The sequence below is a fragment of the Sphaeramia orbicularis genome, chromosome 22, assembly GCF_902148855.1.
Source record: "Sphaeramia orbicularis chromosome 22, fSphaOr1.1, whole genome shotgun sequence".
Classification (NCBI taxonomy): domain Eukaryota; kingdom Metazoa; phylum Chordata; class Actinopteri; order Kurtiformes; family Apogonidae; genus Sphaeramia; species Sphaeramia orbicularis.
Genome location: NC_043978.1, coordinates 25,999,173 through 26,022,223, shown reverse-complemented (window position 1 = coordinate 26,022,223; position 23,051 = coordinate 25,999,173). Strand labels below are relative to the sequence as shown.

Here is a 23,051-nt window from a genome sequence, read left to right as displayed (position 1 = left end):
TTTTTGACATTTTAGTCATAAGTTTTAGGTATTTCATGTGTTTTAGCCAGAGATTTATCCATGACTTTTGCTCTCTTAACATTTTATCCCTATGTCAGCAGTTTGACCTTGCATTTAACTTTGGCTCTTAAATACACAAATAAATAAATACATACATATACATATTTAATCATGACTTTTATGAGCTAGCTTGTAGCTAACTATTAGCTAGTTAACTGTTAATCCATGACTTTAGCTTATTTTATATTTTACCCATACTTTCTACCTATCTCATTGTCATTGTATTGTAACCATACTTTTAGCTAACTTATGCCATTATTTTAGCATATCTCACATTTAATCCATAACTTTTAGCAATGTCAACTGTTTTGTCAACTGTTGTCAACAGTTTAACCATATATTTAGCTAACGCTGAGCCATTACCCTAGTTTTTTTTTTTTTTTACATTTATTTTATTCATGATTTCAGTTTCACCATTTTAGCATTTATTTACTAACTTTGCCTACAAATAATAAAATACTTCAATGTATGTTCGTCATTTTAGCTACATTTTTAATTGATTGTATTGCTGACTATTTAACAATACATTTATTTTTACTGGTTTATTTATTTTGGTTTATATTTTACATATTTTATTTATATTAGCTTTTAGCTAATAGCAATTTTGGCTATTTAGCTTTTTGATACTCTCATACTGACCCTCAGCCTAATAGTGTACACCAGTTGGTAAGAGTGTTAAATAATTGGAGATATTTCATGATTTGACTCTTTATTTAAACAAAACCATATGAGATATTTGGAGGCAAAAATTAGCTTTTAGTGCAGCAGATGAACAATTCATAGACATGTGAAACGTGAGCTGATCACACATCGCATTTTGTAAGACGTCAGGAGACAAAAAGGTTGGAAATCAACTGGTTCAATTATTAATGTGCTGTTATATTATCCTTGTGAAAATTATAATTATTATTATTATCCTTCATCTGAAAAGAAACTAGTAAATGAAGATGACAAAATTCACATAGTGGAAGAAATAGTATGGCTAACTTATGCCGTTATTTTAGCGTATCTCACATTCAGTTAATAACTTTTAGCTATGTCAGCTGTTTTTTCCCAACCGTTTAACCATACATTTAGCTAACTCTGAACCATGACCCTAGTTTTTTTGACATTTATTTTATTCATGATTTAAATTTCACCATTTTAGCATTTATCTACTAACTTTGCCTACATATAATAAAATACTTCAATGTATGTTCATCATTTTAGCTACATTTTAATAAATTGTATTGCTGACTATTTAACAATACATTTGTTTTTACTGGTTTATTTATTTTGGTTTATATTTTGCATATTATATTTGTATTAGCTTTTAGCTAATAGCAATTTTGGCTATTTATTTAGCTTTTTGATACTCTCATACTGACCCTCAGCCTAATAGTGTACACCAGTTGGTAAGAGTGTTAAATAATTGGAGATATTTCATGATTTGACTCTTTATTTAAACAAAACCATATGAGATATTTGGAGGCAAAAATTAGCTTTTAGTGCAGCAGATGAACAACTCGTAGACATGTGAAACGTGAGCTGATCACACATCGCATTTTGTAAGACGTCAGGAGACAAAAAGGTTGGAAATCAACTGGTTCAATTATTAATGTGCTGTTATATTATCCTTGTGAAAATTATTATTATTATTATTATTATTATTATTATTATTATTATTATTATTATTATTATTATTATTATTATTATTATTATCCTTCATCTGAAAAGAAACTAGTAAATGAAGATGACAAAATTCACATAGTGGAAGAAATAGTATGGCTAACTTATGCCGTTATTTTAGCATATCTCACATTCAATTAATAACTTTTAGCTGTGTCAGCTGTTTTTTGCCAACCTTTTAACCATACATTTAGCTAACTCTGAACCATGACCCTAGTTTTTTTGACATTTATTTTATTCATGATTTAAATTTCACCATTTTAGCATTTATCTACTAACTTTGCCTACAAATAATAAAATACTTAAATGTATGTTCATTCATTTAGCTACATTTTAATAAATTGTATTGCTGACTATTTAACAATACATTTGTTTTTACTGGTTTATTTATTTTGGTTTATATTTTAGATATTCTATTTGTATTAGCTTTTAGCTAATAGCAATTTTGGCTATTTATTTAGCTTTTTGATACTCTCAAACTGACCCTTAGCCTAATAGTGTACGCCAGTTGGTAAGAGTGTTAAATAATTGGAGATATTTCATGATTTGACTCTTTATTTAAACAAAACCATATGAGATGTTTGGAGGCAGAAATTAGCTTTTAGTGCAGCAGATGAACGACTCATAGACATGTGAAACGTGAGCTGATCACACATCGCATTTTGTAAGACGTCAGTAGACAAAAAGTTTGGAAATCAACTGGTTCAGTTATTAATGTGCTGTTATATTATCCTTGGAGAATCTTCATCTGAAAAGAAACTAGTAACTGAAGATGACAAAATTCACATAGTGGAAGAAATAGTATAGTATGATCTGTCTGTAGGAGGCAGTGGAGTAAAAGAGTGAAATAATATAAGTGAGAATACTGAAAATTGTGTTTGATTTTACTCGTAAGTAGAAAGTAGAGTTAATTTCAACTGCTCAGAGATGATCAGTACTCCAAACCTTTACATGTACAATAAATTCAATACAATTACATTATGCATTTAATTAGTTTTGAGTATTTTGAGTATGTTTTTTGTTCTGATAAGTAGGAAACAACTTGTCATTCTGTATTTTCATAGTTTTGTATCAGTGTACAAGAATTACTAAAAACGTATTATTGAATGTGTTATTTATTCTCAAGCAAAACACATTTTTTTCTCCAGGCTTTAATTGCAGAAAAAAAACTGTACCACTTTTATCCCAATCACCATCTTAGGCTAAACAAAATTAAATTGTATGCCATTCAGACGTCCCTGACTTTCACTGAAACGAGCCTTTATTCCTAATTGTCACTTTTTATTAGAACTCATGGTTTGTCCTTCTGTTATAAAGCTCCGAGGCAGCACCCAAGTCATTTTGAGCATCACTTAGACTGAAAAGTAAAGGTCGAGAGCAACTAAAACTGGCTTTTCCCAGATTTAATGGAGGCAAATCAGTCAGTTCAGCAAGTTTTGTTTTTAAGTTTTTTGGATGATGTTTGGATGGTGTAATATCTCCCCTAGGTTTTCCAAATTTAATATTAATCTTCATACTTTACTCTCCATAAACACAGAGAAATGACTGGAACCCAGACAGTGTTTAGGCTCTGAAAACTAAGGCAATATCCCAAATATCATCTATTGTAGCCGATGCATCTCTAATTTGCCGTTTTAACTGCATTCTTCCACCACATTAAACGTGTGTTTTCTTGATTAATTTAGCGAACAGTATCTTTTTCTACTCTGTCTTTCTTAAGTCTCCTTGAGGTTTTTTATGTTCAGAGCGCTGAGTATAACACGACTACATTGTGCTGACAGTCGTATTCCTGGAAATGTACATTGCAGTGAATTAACCATGTGAAACATTAGAGTTCAGCTAATTCTGTGTTCAGTGTTCGTCAGCACTGATATGGATGGTCGTTTTCTGTTTGTATGGAATTTATTTTTCTCATAGCATTTGTTTGTTTTATTTTTAAATTATACACAAACTAATCAGCCACAGCATTATGACCACTGACAGGAGAATAATATTGATTCTTTAATTTCAATGGTATCTTTCACTGGGTTGGATATATCAGACAGCAAATTAACATTTAGCCCTCGAAGCTGATGTGTTTGAAGCAACAAGATGATAAATGTAAGGAACTGGGTGACTTTAACCAGGTCTATATTGTAACGGTGATGACTGGGTCAGTGCATCTCCACAACTGCAGGTCCTGTTGTTTGTTCCTGGTCTGCAGTGGTTAGCACCAACCAAAAATGGACTAAGGAAGGACATCTCAAACTCAAGACAATTGAGCATCAAATAATTCTGATCCATGGAGGTCCATCCTTCTATTTCCAGAATCTCAGAGATCTGCTGCTATCATGCTGGTCCAGATACCACAGCACATCTTCAGAGGTCTGGTAGAGTCTAGGCCTCAGATCAGAGATGGTTTTGAGGAAAAAGGGGAACCTATAATAATAATAATAATAATAATAATAATAATAATAATAATAATGGATTGGATTTCTAGTGCGCTTTTCAAGCCACCCAAAGCACTTTACATTATTGAGCCATTATTCATTCGCTCACACATTCACACTCTGGTGGTGGTAAACTATGTTTGTAGCCACAGCTGCCCTGGGGAAGGCTGATGGAAGTGTGGCTGCCAATTCGCGCCAAACAGCCCCTCCGACCACTACTGAACATCATAGGCATTCATACACCAGTGTGATTCAAACCGCCAACCCCTCGGTTATTGGACAACCTGCTCTACCTCCTGAGCCATAGCTGCCGCAGTATTAGACAGATGGTAATAATGTTATGGTCCCATAGATGCTGCATTGGTTAAGACATAGTTGTTGTTGTTCAGATGTTTTTGGAGGTACTAACCACTTTATATTGAGAAGGAACAAGATCTGGAGATGCTCTGACCCATCATAATTTCTCTCTCGTCAAAATTGGTCTAATCCCTATTCTTGCCCATTTTGCTGTTTCTAATGTATTAACTTCGACGTCTACATGTTCCACAGGTCCGATTGTAATGAGATAACCAACATTAACCCATAAAGACCCAGCGCTACTTTTTGTCAGTTCCCGAATCAATTTTTCTCTTGATTTAACCTTTTTTTAAGCAATTTATCACTATTTATTACAATATTATGCTCAGTATTTTGAATTTTTCACTGTAAATGATCTCTTTTCCTATATTTAATTTCCTATTTTTAATTTAGATATTCATGAAAACTCAAAAATGTCAGTAACTGAACATAAACAAAGTGTGTCGATCCACTGTCATTGACCCAACTCCATGGGTTTTACTGGTGAATCAATGTTGCAGAAGATGACAGTGTTTCCGCGTTCACTACAGAGCCTCTGTACGTCCAAATGGGTCATATCTGATGACCATGAAAAGAGGACAAACTGCATTTTACACCAGTTATCTACATGTATTGACAGGATTGGTGGATCAGCAGGAATTAAACATTTTACATCAGTAGATGATTTTGGGCACTGGTTTATATTTGGGTCTTTATGGGTTAATAATGATCAGAATGTTATGGCTGATTGGTGTAATTCATAACAAGAGACTCTATCCATCTCTGGCACTACTGTCATAAAGTTATGCAAAAAAATGGGTTTAGTTTATGTCAGCTACATATAATTCAGATCTTCGCTTAAAACACTTAGCTTTTTTTTTTTAAATCCTGTCTTTCTTTTTCTTTAGAATATTTGTTTTTTTCATCAGTCTTTGTAGTATCAGCCTGTGGACAGTTGCGTCTCACTACCAGGTTCTCACTTCTTCTCTAACTAATTCAGGTATCATATGTTCTCCTAATTCCATTTTTCAATCTCTTAACCCCCCGTGTCCCCAGTCGGATCTTTCCCTGTATTTGTGGCCCCCTTCTGCCCATCAGCAGCCCCCCTCATACGTCTTTAAAATGCTGAGAGAAAGCTCCAAGGCATGGAGCAATGGCTCAGAGACCTACAGCAGTGATCCCGAAGAGGACGAGGAGGAGGAAGAGGACATGGTCTTCGGGGAGACGGACCAGGACGGCATGGCGGAGGAAATGATGGACCTGAGCGACCTCCCTACGGCGCTTTTCGCATGCAGCGTCCATGAAGCTGTGTTTGAGGAGGATGTACACAGGGTAAGCTGAGGCAGTCTCACTTTCTGGGTCAGGTTTTGTTGCTGTATATTTGTGGTGTGTGGTGTGTGTGTGTGTGTGTGTGTGGACTGATGCGTCACTGTGTGTATGCTTGAGTCATCCTGCTCAATGTGTCAGTGCAGTCGAGATTCAAAGCCTGGCAACACGTGCCCGATGTCATCCACAGCTTTAGCTCTTGTCTGTCAAAGTCCAGTCCCACAAAAACACACACACACACTCATAGGATCACAAACACACACACACACACCTGATGCTGTTCATTTATTTGCCCAACAAGGGATTACAATATGACACAGAATCGTGAGCTATACACAGCCGTAATCCATGTGCAGGGCAGTGCGCATCATTTGATCACCATCACCCCATGTAATGTGTCGTTCACGCCCACTTGTACTTGTAGCAGAAGGCCTTGAACCGAATCCAACATACAGACTACAAATGCAAACATGCAATCATTTAATACGGTCATATTTGTATGTGGGCTCACAGATGATTGACAAATTAAAGGAAAAACATAAATAAATGAGTGGACATTTATGAACAGAGGATATACAGGGTGGGGAAGCAAAATTTACAATATTTTGAGGCAGGGATTGAAAGACAGTGTATGACCAATTAGTTTATTGAAAGTCATGAGAATTTATTTGCCACAAGAAAATTTACATAATAGAAAATGTTTTTATTCTATGTGTCCTCCTTCTTTCTCAATAACTGCCTTCACACGCTTCCTGAAACTTGCGCAAGTGTTCCTCAAATATTCGGGTGACAACTTTTCCCATTCTTCTTTAATAGTATCTTCCAGACTTTCTCATAATAGTTTTGCTCATAGTCATTCTCTTCTTTACATTATAAACAGTCTTTATGGACACTCCAACTATTTTTGAAATCTCCTTTGGTGTGACGAGTGCATTCAGCAAATCACACACTCTTTGACGTTTGCTTTCCTGATTACTCATATGGGCAAAAGTTTCTGAAAAGGTATGGATAATAGTGTTAGGTATGATTATGACATCAATATATGTTTGGTTTCAAAACAATTGACGTAGTGCCTGCTGAGAAAAAGCAACTAAATGTTCATTGTAAATTTTGCTTCCCCACCCTGTATAGGTTCAGATAACAGATACATTTGGCCCAGTTTTTAGCTCATATGTAACTCAGATCTGTTTTTTTTCACTGTGAATACCACAATCACATAGAACTTTATCTCTTCAAATCTGATTTGTTCACTTCCATATTAAAAGGCAGCAGTAATATGTAATCTGTCCAGTACAGTTCCACATAAATGCAGAAAAAGTCCACAGGCAGCTTTACTTGCACTGAAAACACCCACAGCCTTATTTTCAGAGTGCTTCTGTGAAGGACTTATTGTTGCTATGGTTAACAACACTGTGAATTCATTATTCTTTACTGCCTACTGTAAGCTATAATTTTCAAAATACACAGTGTGTTTATACTTGTTTAAGCACATAATCTATGGTCGGCATTATCAAGATGGACTCTATGGTAGAGCTGGGTGAGATCTGTTTTTTCTTCCAATGTTGTGGTTTATTTGATTCATTTTTGGTGAATGAACTGGAGAGAAAATATGATTAAAAAATACACTTCCTCCTACATAGGACCGTATAATTGTACTCTATAAAGTCGAGGTACTGTTTGTTGCCTGTTTTTTTCTTGGTTGAGGTTGTTTTATTTTGCTTTTATATATTGCTGTCACCTAGGTTACTGACTCTATATCTTTTCATATACAAAGGCGTGTTGTATACATGGAACCTGTGACTGAAAAAAACTCAATAAAATAAGTTGGAAAAAATTTTAAGTGGCTACTGACACAGTACTGTGGCACGAAATATTGGTTTGTCTATTACCACAGAGCCGATCGGCGTCCTTGTCATAGCATGTCTAGACTGATAACTTGTTACATCCCGAAAAGTACCAAGACAATCAGATAGCAAATAGATCAAATGTAAAGACAGTGTAGATTTAGCTCAGTTGGTAAAATTTCAGACTGCAACACAAAGAACTTGAGAACTTGGGTTCAATTGATGATTGAAGTAGAATTTTTTTCCTGCAGATTGAAGTAACTCCACTCACCTTCTCCAGCCTCAATCTCACTGACCGCATAGAGCAAAGAACACTATAAAAAAACAATATATAGAGTGTTTAGAACAATCCTCCAGGAGTCTGGGTCTGCTCGAGGTTTCTGCCTGTAAAGTTTTATCTCGCCACTGTCACCAGTCACAAGTGTTTGCTCCTGGAGGATTCTGTTGGGTTTCTGTAAATTGGCTTAGAGTCTGGTTTTGACCAACTCTATATATAAAGTGTCATGAGATAACTTTTTTGTTCTGATCTGGTGCTATATAAATAAAATTTGATTGATTGAGTGATTTGGTTGGTTTTCCCCTTTAAGTCGCTTTGGGAAAAAGCGTCTGCCAAATGCATAAACGTAAACATAATTCCTATTCTATACTATTTACTATCACTAGTTTGTTGTTTCTTCCATCAGTTGCCACAGTACTGTGGTAGCAAAGTGCACAAAAGAATGCACTTAAGTATACGCCATATATCATAACAGTACTGTGGCAACAAGAGTATAATGAATTCATGGAACAGTGTCTGTGATTGGCTCTAGTACAAATGCTAACATTTGATTGACTCTGTGGCAATACACAAACCAATATTTCGTGTCACAGTACTGTGGCAGTAGCCACTGCCAAAAAAATACACTTCTTTTACTAAAACTATATACCATATCTGACTGGAGAGACATATGGAAAACAGGGTATTTTTAGGGTTATTAATCTTAAATTTTGCAATTTATGCCATTTTCATGATTTTCACAAAAGAAAAACCTCATGTAATCTAATTAATTTGATATATTTCCCAGCCCTACTTTGTGGTCACTATGAGGTAAGTTACTATACCTCTCTAACAACAATATTATCGGCATCGTCAACATGAGTGAACTGTTAGTGGAGGGTATAGAGCCAAGAACAGCCTTATCACATCTACTAATCCTACTATTTTAATATAATGACATGGCAACAGATGACGTAATTATATTGAAATATGCACTTTCTTCCCTTTGGTAACATGGAGGTCATGTGATTGAACCAGTGATTCTGTTTTAGTGTGAAGATGCATCAGAGTGAGGTGTAAAAACACAAAACAATCATAGTAAATGTAGTGGACATTCAGTAATTTCTTAAGATCATGTTAATCTTTTAGTGTTAGATCATAAAAATTTGGTTTTTCAGTGAGTTTCTTCTCCGTTATTGACAGTGTTGACATTTTACATCCTGCCCCTTCTTGGTTTTAACTGGTTGGTGAGAGAGAGTTTGCACTGATGAATGCCACGTTGTTCTGTATGTTGAACTCTTTTCAACTCAATCCTTTACACATCACTGATAGAAATGCTCTGAAATTCAACACGACAACCTTAATGTGTTATTGGAGGACATAACAAGACCTTATTACTTTTGTGAAATTTTTCGAAATTTTTTCTTGTTATGTAGAAAATCAAGGTCAATGAAGTTACCATATTTGGTTCCTTACCTGCAAGTGGCAAAAAAAAAAAAAAAAAAATATATATATATATATATATATATATATATATATATATATATATATATATATATATATATATATATATATATATATACAAGAAGTTAATGTAAAAAATTACAAGAAAAACACATGTAATGTGAACGGAACATGTATTTTAGAACATTAGAACATCACTTTTAGGACATTACAACAAGAAAATACCCGATATTCACTGAAAAAATGCAATATACAGAAGATAATATTATGATAAATGATGGTAAATGGTTAAATAGAATGAAAAATTAATTTGGAAACTGCCACAAAGGTAGCACTGGGTCTTTATGGGTTAAGTATTGCTTTGGCTCATTGGATTCTGGGTAAAGGTGATACAAGACAAAGTATCTCATATGGTGGTGAACCCTACTCTTATGCAATGCAAACATTAAAAAATCAATACTAATTCTTGCTGATACTGACAGTATTAGGTGGCATTAGATTCACCTTTCATAGCATGACTGGAAATAAACCTTAATGATAGCTGAAACCCTGTCGTCTGTTGTATCCTGAGGTCACTGTGTTTTTTTATTACGTTTGATTTGTCAGTATTTATATAGTACACGTCTTATGTGCTGGAGGATGAACTGTGTATTTTTGTGAACTCCTCAGAGCAGGACTACTTGGATCACTGGATCCTTTTTTGCTGGAGGACGATACAACGAAGATACTTTTAATTTTCTGCCCCTCTAATCCAATTACGCTGTCCTCCCATCGCTCCATCCTTCCAGCTGGCATGTTCCACATCTTCTTCTTCTTCTTCTTTTCTATTTGTACCTCGCAGTCCTTCCCTCTTCCTGTCAAGTCCGTCCATCAATTTCTACTGTATCTGCATCCAGATTTTTACTTCTTCAGCAGGAAACTTTTCCCCCATTTTTTTTCCTGATCTCTTTGTAGGCATTTGTTAACTTTTCCCTCTGTTCTAAATTCAGCATATTCACTTTCTGTCTCTCCTAAGCGTGCTGTATTTATCTCTTCTATGTATGTAAATGCAAAGCAGAGAGGCTAAATCTGGCGCATACACAAAATCCCTTTAAATGAATCACTCCTGCTTTGTGAGTTTGCTGTTTGTACACACATCGCTCCCAGCAGCCGAGTCCGCCCCCTTCCCTTCCCTCCCTTCTCTTTTTTTTTTTTTTTTTTGCCTCCTCGCTTCATTACAATTCACACTCGAGCTTTTAAGTGGAAATGCCACCCACACACACACCCTTCACTCAGAGCCTGTCAATAGATTGTTCTCCATATGTTCAATCAAAAGAGCTACGCCAAAAATAGAACTTTTGACATTTATTTAAACTTTCCAAAATGACGCCAGGAAGGGAGGGAATAGGAAAAAAAAAACACAAAACAGGTTGCTTGTGATATTTTTAAAGCTCAAACAAAAACTATATTGGCTTGTTTATGGGCTCGGAGCGGTACTGTTTGTGCTTCTGTATGCTCACACACAGTCTCTAAGCTAATCTAAAATGGCAAAATTTCTACATTTTACTGAAAGCTTAAAACTTGTCATCGCTGAACTCAGCGTATACATACATCCTGGGTGAAGAACGGGGACACGGCAACCTACATTTTTGTGTCTTTGGGCTCTTGGCTCTCTACCAACACCGACATTACCTTCTGTTTCTGTCCTCAAAGGCCTGCATGCAGGAGGATGGGCTGTTTCTGTAATCACACTGTGCTCTTTGAGATGCACAGAGAGAGAGACATGTGCCCTCATATTTACAAGAAGCTCTTAGCAGCCTGTAAAAGCCTTTTCCTTTCTTCTGCATTAGTGAAAAGAAAGTAAAACCTAGTGGCACACTTCTTCTTTTATCTGCGGTATTTTGTTCTCCTGACCAGCTTTTAGACAAAATGCAAAGACATCTGAAAAGTGCTCAGTGTTTTTATAAGAAGTTTACACAAGGTCTTCTCAGATCAGGCACCTCACGTGCCCGCTATTTTTAAGCTACTAATTAAAATTAATTCACTGCACTGCTTACACTTAACTATTTGAATGATCTGCCAGAGATCATGTCTCGTAAATAAAATATCTGCTGAGAATAGTCGTAAATTCTTTATGTAACATTATTAACAATAAAATCCAATTATTGTCCGTACACTGTAAAAAAATTCCTGTTGTTTTTACGGAAAAAAACTGGCAGCGGTGGTTACCAGAACCATACTGTAAAAAACACATCCAACTTTAAACATATTTACGGAGTAACATGTAGATTTAACATTTTAAACCTGTAGATTTAACATTGGATTTAAATGGTAAATGGACTGCACTTATTTAGCGCATTTTACACACCCTCGTGGTGCCCAAAGTGCTTTACAAAGCCACCAGCCCTACTGGGAACAATTTAGGGTTCAGTGTCTTCCATGGACATGTGGACAGTCAGAGCCAGGATTCGAACCACACACCCTTTGGTTATTAGACGAGCCACTCTACCAACTCTACCAACCCATTAATTTACAAGTTTAAAATGTTAAATTGTAAATTTTTACTTTTTTTAAAATAACTTTTTAATTAAAAAAAAAAAAGCAAATAGGCCATTATTTTAACATTATGGTCTTGCAATTTAAACGGTACCACATTGTTTTTCAATTTACAGTTTTATTTTCTAAAAACTATAGAAATACATAATTTCTACATACAAATCTAGTTTTGTTAACATACTATTCCGGTAAGAACTACAGCTATATTTGATTTAATCGCTCACACAAAAATCTTTTCAAATAAACAACTTTGAATTGTATTGTCACTTACAGTTTTTTTATGTTGCTATTTTACAACTTTTTGGTGTTAATTCTACAGTCATTTTTTACAGTGTACTTTTAGCATCTGAAAGACTGTTTATGCTGATTGTGTTTCGTGTTACAAAGGATTTTAGATAAGCTATTGTGACTGCAGTTAAAATAACAAAAAAATACATCCTGTTATTGCTAAACATTGTTCCTTGACCTTGATGGAAAATGTTAATAGGTCAATAACAATGTGGAGGAGAATCCAAAATGGCTCATATTAGGCTATGTAATGTGTTAAAACTACAATAATCAGACAATAGAGTACCAAAAGTGCACCATAGCTGGTCCAGACATGAGCTGTTTGCATAATTGTGTTGTTTTATATTGGCTTGGATGTGGACAAAATGATAAAGAATATTATTTCATTTTAATTCTTTATTTTTCAAGGCATATTTACCAGTCACTGAGATGACTGTCATATTAAGAAAGTGTGCTCATGCATCATTATCTACCTATATTTACACTAATAACATGAATGACTCATATTATGGACAAAGAGTATGAAACAGTATGTAAATAATTGTTAGATTTATGCCAGACGTGTTACTGCTGTGCATGTTTTCATTAGGTTTTGTAGTTGAAAAGAACAAAAACAATATCATCTTATTATCTAAATATATCTCCTCTCAGCCTGACATGACCTCTTCCTGCTGAAGACATGACCCATTTTAACCCCAAGTCTTTATTCAGGCAACTGTGACGGAAGTCTAATTAAAGGCTCAATATGTAAGATTCATGCAGGCTCATGTGATTACAAGAAGTTTGTGACGAGGTCTGTTTTGTGTTGGGGGGCTGATTATTTATTGATGTCAGCAAACTCCATTTGCAGACATGGAACGGAGTGTACAGGGTTAGGGTTATCGGAGACATGGGCAACCGAAGTGTTAGCTAAAGTCAATGAACAACCGCTTACTCCACAGACTCCGGTACAAATATCATGTAAATACACAAGAACACATTAATCTTACATATTGAACCGTTGTTATATAAGCAAGTGATCACCTAATTAAATATCATCGCTGTCGGGCAGAAACCTCCTAAGTCCACTTTTGGTCTTTTTTTTTTTTTTTGCCATAAAATGATTCTCATGGTCAGTCTTCATGTTGGCCTGACGGTTTTAGAAATATTTAACCAAAACAACTGTTGTGACTACATCTGCTATCTCCATTCTTTTATTTAGAATATGCAGTCGCAGAAAAAATTATTAGACCATCAAAAGTCATCAAAAATAATTAGGAATGAGGACATACGTCATATCACGTGACATATCTCGATGGCTACCCCATTCTGAACTTATAAGCTATCGGTTGCTATGGGCAACAGCGTAGTGCAGACGTGCAGGAGAGAGCTGTATGAATCAAGATTTAAAGGTGGGGTCTGAGATGTTTTTCCTGGAGCATTTTTTACTATATTCCTTAAAATCCCCTTCACACCCCGATTACAACTAATTAATTAAATGCTCCAACACAAAAATTTTAAAAATTAGTCACCCGTGGAATGGGCAGGACTGAAAAAACACCATCCAATCATTTTGAGCACCCACTGGAAATGATTGAACAGTTATATGTTTATCAAACTCAACTGCCATTCACCCCTCCCCCCTTCCCCCCTCTGCACGTAACCCCTCTTCAAGCATGAATTGCGCGTTCCCAGAGGCTGGAAGCACTTGTACAGGAAGCGAAGCCAGAACCTGGCTATATTAGTTCTATTAGGATGGAAAGTTCATCGGCAAACTGTTTTGTCACCAACATAAACCACTAGGAAATGTAACATTAGTCACATAGGTCTGAACTGGCGCTGTTCTATAAGAGTGGGGGTGTTGGAGGAAACTAAATGAGGTATGCATGGATATGCGAGCTGGAGGCTTAGCCGGGGTAGGAGCCTGAGGCGTACGGGACCGGAGCAGGGGACGGAGCCTCAGCCGGTGTCGGAGACGGTTCAGCCGGGCCGGACCGGACCGGACCGTAGACGGCGTCGGAGCCCAAGTCGGAGACGGAGCCAGGGATGGAGCAGAGCCTCAGCCGGCGAATTGTTGCTGTGCAGCACTCGGGAACCCTCGGGAACAAGCATTGCGCGTGCCACTACTCTGGAGGCGTGGCTTCGGAGGGACGTCTGAAGATAGGGGTTTGGACTTTTGAATTGAGTATTTTCAAAATGTAGCTTGATCGAACCCTTTTTCTAAGACCAAATTAGGCATTGACATCTCTAATCATGTCCATTTTCACCTCTGCAAAAATCCAAACGAAAACCCCAATATTATGGATGCTGTCCTCTTTAGCCTTATTTTTATTACCTCCGCTACGGAACGGCACAGGTTATATTTTCATTGTGGTTTGTCTGTTTGTTTGTTTGTTTGTCTGTTAGTAAGATAACTCAAAAAGTTATGGACGGACTTGATGAAATTTTCAGGAAATGTTGATACTGGCATAAGGAACAAATGATTACATTTTGATGGCGGTGGTGGTGGGAGGGGATTTTGATGACATTTTTAGGAAATGTTGATCCTGGCACAAGGAACAAATGATTACATTTTGATGGTGATGGGGGGGGCACTCATCAGCCTTGGCGGAGGTCTGCACTTACCAAGTGCTTTTCTACTTCTGTTAATAAAACACCTTCCCTTCAGCACCGCACATTTGAGTCCAGTCATTCACTCCGTCTTGACAATTTGTGTCTGAGAGAGACAGAGAGAGAGACAATTTATTAAATAAATTAGGTGATGATTGATCACAGTTTTTGGACATTAAGTTAGGTTAAGCTTTTTTATATTAAGCAATTTACACTGTCTCCATTACCTCCACCCCCATTTTGAGTTGCCGGATCCACCCCTCCTCTACGTTCTGGGACCTCCCACTTTACAAATTAAGCACTGAATATTATATATTGTTTTAAACGTAATGTAAAAATCTTTCAAAACATCTTTTCTGTATTGTAAATTCACACTGTGTCATATTAGATGTACCTTGGAAAATGCTGCCTCATTTTAACTGTGTCTGCTCCCTCCTGTATGGGAATATGCTAAACAGTATTCCCATATAGTGAACACAGCTGCAGCCACTGGTGCTTCTAATTTTGACATGATTCATTAGCATCAGCTCATACAGAAAACAAGTGGGGACAAGGAGTTAGAAAAGGAGGTGTGTATGGGTAAAGTAATGAGCCAGAGTGGTTTCTCTGCTTGTCAAGAGAAAGGTCAGCAGAGCCATTATAAGTCATCCCTCATAGTGCCAGCGAATATCAGGCCTAATCAGCACAGAGCAAAGCTTTCATCGCTGCTCCTGCTGCTGTCAGAGCCCTCCTCCATCCAGAACCAGGGCAGTCAAGTACACAAGTACAGCTGCAGGCATAATACAACACCAAGTACACAGTTTATTCTGTTTATTCTAAATGACATACATATATAGAAATCTAATCCATTCTTTTAAGTGTCTTTGAGTGTCCAAAAAAAGCGCTATATAAGTGTGATGTATTACACTGGGTTACAAAAAAATGTTTTTTGCAAGTTGTCTAGGTTTTTTCAACTGAATTAGGACCATTTTGCACCGCTAAATCCAAAAATGACATCTGTTTTTCTCAATTAGGTCAGGTTTTTTGCTAATTTGATTTTGAAAATTTGATCTTCTCACAAAATTGATTACATTTTGTGACTTTATCAGTTGATTTTTTATATACTTCTCACCCAAAATAGGTTTTAAGAGAAAAAAAATCATTTTCACAAGCACACTTTATGAAACTTGTGACTTGATTCCTGTTAGGTACAATGGTGTATTCACCGCAGATGTAGCAGAATACATCAGGCTTATTTTTGCAAGATCTTCTAGTCGAAGCCATTTCATTCACCTGTAATATTAAAAAAAACATTAATCATAAATTGGCAAAAGTAAAATCTTCAGAACTCGTTTACTGCAAGAAATATGAAAGAATATGATGTGAAAATGCCCATAAATGTAAGCAAAAATGTTAAAAAGCCAATATGTAGCATAGTTCAGAAAGTTGACCTGATTGAGCAAAATTAATGTGATTTTTGGATTCAGCACACCAAAATTATCCTAAATCAGCTCAAAAAACTTCAACAATAAATTTGTTGTAGACCAGTGTTATTATTTACTACCTTTGCAAAGCCTGCTGGATCTACGTGGTGCATATAGCTGTGGAAGTATTGAACATATAACTTATATGAGCTACCATCAGCCTTTTGAATGATTTTGTCTGTCATATCTTTACTGCAGAGGCCCAGCAAGGTGTTCCATCTCAGCAATGAGTTCTGGAAGCTTCTTTTGTCAGTTCAACTTCTTCATGCAAGATGAAGTTGTACTGATCTAGACATAAATGCAGTTTGGTCGTAGATGATCTAACGAGGAAGGAAAGTTTGACTTGCTGTAAATACTTGGGGTCTTTAAGAAAGGCTTGAGACTGTTCCGCATTAGTCCCTCGGGAGAAATGTGTCAGTACCAGGAGTAAAATCCTATTCTGTGAAAAATAAAATGGACCGATACAGTATATCAGCCGAACATTGTATTGATCAATATTTGCTGATATTGGATATATTTTTCCCCCCAAAATTGTATGATTGAATTTCTGCATTTTACACACAGTACCTAGCATTAGCATTAGCATTAGCACTTAGCATTAGCACATTTTATACATCACGAGCTGTGAGAGGCCATTGAAGGCACTTTGAGACCAACTCCAGATCATCACATTTGGTGTGTATTTTCAAATTCTGGCAAATCTTAAAGCCTCATGTACTGCTATTTGGTTGTTGAGTTGAATTTCTTCAATTTCTTATTCATTTTAATGCCTGGTATAACTAAAGGTACATTTGTTTGGACAAATATGATGATAACAACAAAAATAGCACATAGTAGTTTAATTTCAGAGCTGATATCTATCCATTTTCCATATTTTATTGATAATACCCAAAATCACTTCACTTCTTACATCAATATTTATGGCATTGTACTGACAAAAACAGTGCTTTTAGGCATTCCATGTTTTCTTTTCTGTCTGTTGTAGTCACATGATACACACAGGAGTTAGTACTTGATTGCATAACCATGGTTTCTGATGACTTTTGATGGTCTAATAATTTTTTCCATGACTGTAGTAGCTAGAAGCAAATGACATAAATATAAGACAAAACATCTCCATTTTTATGGGGCTTGTAAAACTAACATGGAACAAAGTGTAGAAATGTCCTGATGCTGAATCTGTTGCCTTCATTAAAAGCAATTTTCCATTAGAATGAAGAAGTGATGGAAAAATAAAAAATGTAAAAAAAAAAAAAAAAAAAAAAAATCACTTTAAAAGTTTTTAGCACAAAATTTGTAGTTTGTAGATTCAGTTAAAGGTAGGGCTGGAGATCTTGGAAAAACGGTTCGCGCAAACTACTTTTCGACTTTTCACTTGTTATTTTGGTAAATGTTCTAAGTAACCTTAGCCTAGTAAGAACAGCTGATTGCAGTCAGACTGATGTCAGGCTAGCAGCTCATTTAAGTTGTAATCTGTGCATTTCAACATTATGTTTGTCAGCAGAACAGCCCCAATTCATACCTAGCAGACTAACGTTACATCCCCTAGTGATTTATGTTAGGGACAAAACAGCTAATATAATATATAATTAATGCATTATGGATTGTTGTAGTTCGATGCTAAAATTAGGGAAATAGTATAGGCTGATTGCTGTATAAAGTTAATGATAAAGGTGTAAAAGCACTGAGGGGTAGGATTAAATAAGTTTATACTTCTTCCTACTCCTTTTCGACCATGCAAAATTCAGACTGGTATGTACTTGAAGATAGATTCTGTCCATTTAAATGTTATTTTGTTTATGTCTTAATTTGCTTAGTTTTGTCTTATTTTCTTTGCATGTTCGAAATAAAATGAAAAAAAATAAAAAATAAAATAAAATGAAATGAAATAAAATAATATAGCTAATATAGCTAGCCAAGCTCTGGCTCTGGCTTCGTTTCCTGTACAAGTGCGCCAAAGCTCTGAGAACGCGTGATTCGTGCACGAAGAGGGGTACGCACAGAGGAGGGAGGGACAAATGACTGTTGAGTTTGATAGACATATCACCATTCAGTCATTTCGAAGGGCCGGTTAAAATGATTTGATGGTGTTTTTTCAGTCCTGTCGGTTCCACAGGTGACTACATTTTTTTTTAAAAATTTTTGTCTTAGAGCATTTAATTAATTGGTTGTAATTGGGGTGTGGAGATTTTAAGCAATATAGTAAAAAAATGCTCCAGGAAAACTTCTCCTACCCCACCTTTAATGATAGAAAAATGGTTCCACTTTAACTGCATTTATTGTAGCTCACCACTCCCCAACACAGATGATACATTAGCAGTTTGGCAGTGATAGAGTGCTGTAAGTATGTGAAAAGTTGAGCAGCTCCAGTGCACAAAACTGTCCCACTTCAGTCTAAAGCGTTTGTGCAAAGTGTTTGATAGTGTGACTCATGTATTAGATGATAAAGTAAGACGACCTCAGCTCACCGAGGACCGACGAAACACCAGGGACGACTAAAGATAGCGTGATAGAGGATGTGAAAAGTGAGATGTAAAGTGAGTGTCAGTGCATGTGTGTGCTTTGTGTGCGCTCACAAAGCATGTACATACTATGCAGTGTGTATGCATGCATGCATGTGGTGGTGATATGTTTGCATGTGTCAGACAACGGTCTATTTTTGGGCGTGGGTCCCGGGGGGTGAACGTGAGGGAGCGGGTGCTTGGCAGGCTGAAGGTCAGACATGATGCAGTGCGGAGTGAGTGAGTGCCGCTGGCCTCTGCTCCCGCCGCGGCCTGGATATTATTCTGGTACACCGACCGGGCTCGTCTCACCGACCCACTGTGCCTGTTTTACCTTTATTTATCAAACAAAAGAAAGCAGGAAGCAAAAGAAAACGCAAAGTGCAGTTTGGGTAAATTGAGCTGTTGTGACACCTACGGCTGCAAACTTGACAAAATGACAGTTTTCTAGTTACGGTGACAGTTTTCTATTGTTTTTCTTAAAGTAAATTACCTTTTAGGTGTTTGACAGGTACCTCAGTATGATGTCAGCCTCCAGATTTTCCAGTAATTTCAGAGCCTAGACAAAGTGAGGCTGCAGATATAAGGGGTGAGCTCATTCTGTTCTGTAAGCAATACTGTACCTGCTGCGATACTTCTAGGTTTACACATTGCTGAGTATTTATGGAGATATTTTCTGCAAAGATTGAACAAAATTCATAAAATCTTTTTTTTTTTTCGTTCATGGATGTGCATTTCATCAGCAGACATTCAATAATCATCAGGTGAACGAATATGTCCAAACCCATGCTCGAAAAGAAGCAGGATGAAGAAAATCTTATATTTCCTGCCCCCTTCTAAATAATAATAGCCTTAATGGTTAGCTATACACAACTAGCTGTAAAGTCAGACAAACCAAACAAAATACACCCAAAGATAATACAAAATGAATACAAATAAATACAAAACCAAGTGCAAAAATACATATTTATTTTATTTTACCTTACTTTTAATTCAAATATGCAATAACTTGTTTTTACCTTTCAGTACTCTTCTTCTTCTTCTTCTTCTTCTTCTTCTTCTTCTTCTTCTTATTATTATTATTATTATTATTATTATTATTATTACTTATTTTCTGATCAGTACTCTGTTTTACAAATGTGTATTTGTGTTTGTCTGTGCAATAACTGTTTTTATATGTTTTAGCTGTGTTTATGTTTTGTTTCTGTTTTTATTCACGTCTTTTTCTAACTTTGTGACTCAAGGAAATGCACAAGAATTCCAGTGTACCTATACTGTGATGTATCTGTGCAAATGGCAAATAAAGTCTATTCTATTCTATTCTATTCTATTCTATTCTATTCTATTCTATTCTATTCTATTCTATTCTATTCTATTTTACCTTTATTTAACCAGGGAGTCCCATTCAGATTAGGAATCTCTTTTGCAAGGGAGACCTGGTCAAGGTAGCAGCCATACAAAGTGCAAACAACATAAAACACATACATGATACACAATAAACAATAAAACACAATAACAATTATTCAAACATAATGGCATCAGGAAAAACAGTGACATTCCTCCTTCACTGCATTCTCCATGATACTTTTAAAATCATTAATAGAAATGAATGTATGTATATCTAGGAAGTACAAAGCAAACAAAACATAGGTAAATGTATAACTGACAAAATGATGCAAAACAATTATGATAGCAGACCAAAATGAGTAAATAAATATGTCGCAAGATGCAAAAACAAATGTAAAAACTTGTAACTGTTCATATAATCTCACATCTCTTTCTGTCTTTGCATAAATAAATTCATCTCTGAGAATAATTGAATATAAAATGTTAAAGACCGTGTAGAGCTGCTGTAAAGTGGTAATTTTATTTATTTTGACCAATTAAATCCCTTTTTCACATTGTGTCGGTTGCCGGTGTTTGGCCAGCTCATGGATTTTCACTCCTCCAATCCTTTCTGCTGCCAGTACTCAATTTTAAAGGCTTCCCTCAGCCTTTATCCTGTGTAACAAGTGGCACAGATGATATGCCTCCATTCAGTTTTATCACTAAGGTTGTGCTTGAAATGGCCTCTTATCTATTACTAGCATTGTGACTGACTAATAGTATTAAGTTGTATGGAATATGTGACAAACCTGAAAATCTGATCTGAAAGATGGATACCAAATTTCACAGTGCACACAATGCATTTACAGACATTTTTGGGTTTTTTTGTCCAGTGGTGGGTGGCAACTATTGTTTGAGGTGCATTTATTGTCTCCTAATATTCTGGAGTGTGGGACAGATTTCCCTATTAGAAAATAGAAGAATAGAATAGAATAGAATAGAATAGAATAGAATAGAATAGAATAGAATGCCCTTTATTGTCATTATACAGAATGTACAACGAGATTTTCAGTGCAAACAGTGCGAACATGAGTCTATATATAAAATATAAGGTGCAAAATATGTATACGATAAAGTCCTACAAGACTAAGGATGTGTATCAGCAAGAATCTGGTGATATGATACAAATCACAATACTAGGATCACGATATGATATATCACGATATATCATGATACTGTTAAAACGGCAATTTTTTTGTATGTTTCTTTTTAAAAAATGATTATTTCCTGGAAGACTTGAATTACACTAGAAATACGCACAAATACTAAACACATTTTTATTTTAACACAACAGGATCTAATGCTATATCACAAAATGTTCTTGTGTTAAAACTTAAATTATGTTTTACAGACATTACAGTTTAAGATCCTGTTCAAATGTTCATATTCTATTAGTTCATAATTAACATCATAACATCATTTTTGTGCAATACCAACAAAGGAACTAACATCTGCCTCTCTCAGACAGTAAAAAGTGCTTTTAGTAAGCTTCAAATAACAATTACACTGGTCAACAACAAATTTATTGTTTAAGTTTTTTGAGCTGATTTAGGATAATTTTGGTTTGCTGAATCCAAAAATCACATTAATTTTGCTCAATCAGGTCAACTTTCTGAACTATGCTACATATTGGTTTTTTAACATTTTTGCTTACATTTATGGGCATTTTCACATCATATGATACAAAATTCTTTCATATTTCTTGCAATAAACGAGTTCTGAAGATTTTACTTTTGCCAATTTATGATTAATGTTTTTTTTAATATTACAGGTGAATGAAATGGCTTCGACTAGAAGATCTTGCAAAAATAAGCCTGACGTATTCTGCTACATCTGCGGTGAATACACCATTGTACCTAACAGGAATCAAGTCACAAGTTTCATAAAGCATGCTTGTGAAAATGATTTTTTTTCTCTTAAAACCTATTTTGGGTGAGAAGTATATAAAAAATCAACTGATAAAGTCACAAAAATGTAATCAATTTTGTGAGAAGATCAAATTTTTCAAAATCAAATTAGCATAAAAACCTGACCTGATTGAGAAAAACAGATGTCATTTTTGGATTTAGCGGTGCAAAATGGTCCTAATTCAGTTGAAAAAACCTAGACAACTTGCAAAAAACATTTTTTTGTAACCCAGTGTTATTTAATAAAACAGTGTTAAATTATAAGAAATAAAATACAAACAACAAAGAAAACCAAAAAAAATAAATAAACAGACCTCCACCATGTCTACATTTGAATAATTCCTAAAAATATTAATACAGTACTTTTTAATATCGATACAGTATTGTGAAATGAATTATCGCGATATACTGCAGAACTGATATTTTCTAACACCCCTGTACAAGACAGTGCAGTTAGCTTTATATACAATATGAAGATAAAAGGATAGAATTGAGAATATTTTTTAAAAAAAATTAAGGATGTATTGCACAGGATGGTTGAATATATATAGAATGATTATAGTGCACATGGTGATTAATACTCACAGATGGATATGTATTACATGTGGGAATGATTATATTGCACGAGATGAATGAATGTTGAAGTAGTTATGTAAAAAGGAAAGGAAAAGGACACACACGACTCAGAAAATGCCCATCTGTTAACAAACTAGCAAACACTAGGTGGCACTGTTTTTATAACTAGTTTAAGTCATAATTTAATAGCATGTAGCTAAATGTGCCCATAAAGCACACAGTCATTAATTAATTTGGACTTTTATGAGCGTTTATATTATCTTGAATGGAATGTGTGAGTCTGACAGCAGATGTATTTTAGTTTTTTTTTAGCTTTAGCAGAGGATGTCATAAATTTTCTTTTTCAATGCTAAAAGCCACTCACAGTTAAAGGTTACCGTTACTTATTACAGACTACAGACTGAGAATTTAGAAGGGTCATTA

The 23,051-nt window shown here is 35.5% G+C and overlaps 1 protein-coding gene across 2 annotated transcripts in view; it reads left to right on the top strand.

Moving 5' to 3' along the window:
• The window catches only part of rcan3 (regulator of calcineurin 3), a 113,055-nt gene that overhangs the window by 1,527 nt on the left and 88,477 nt on the right, over nt 1–23,051 (top strand). The window contains exon 2 of one of the 2 annotated variants that reach the window (XM_030126411.1): nt 5,554–5,825. In XM_030126411.1, the coding sequence (XP_029982271.1) occupies nt 5,616–5,825 (210 nt within the window). In that variant the 5' untranslated portion in view covers nt 5,554–5,615. Of the gene's footprint in view, nt 1–5,549; nt 5,826–23,051 lie in introns of both variants that reach the window. The other variant, XM_030126410.1, reaches the window with a different exon arrangement.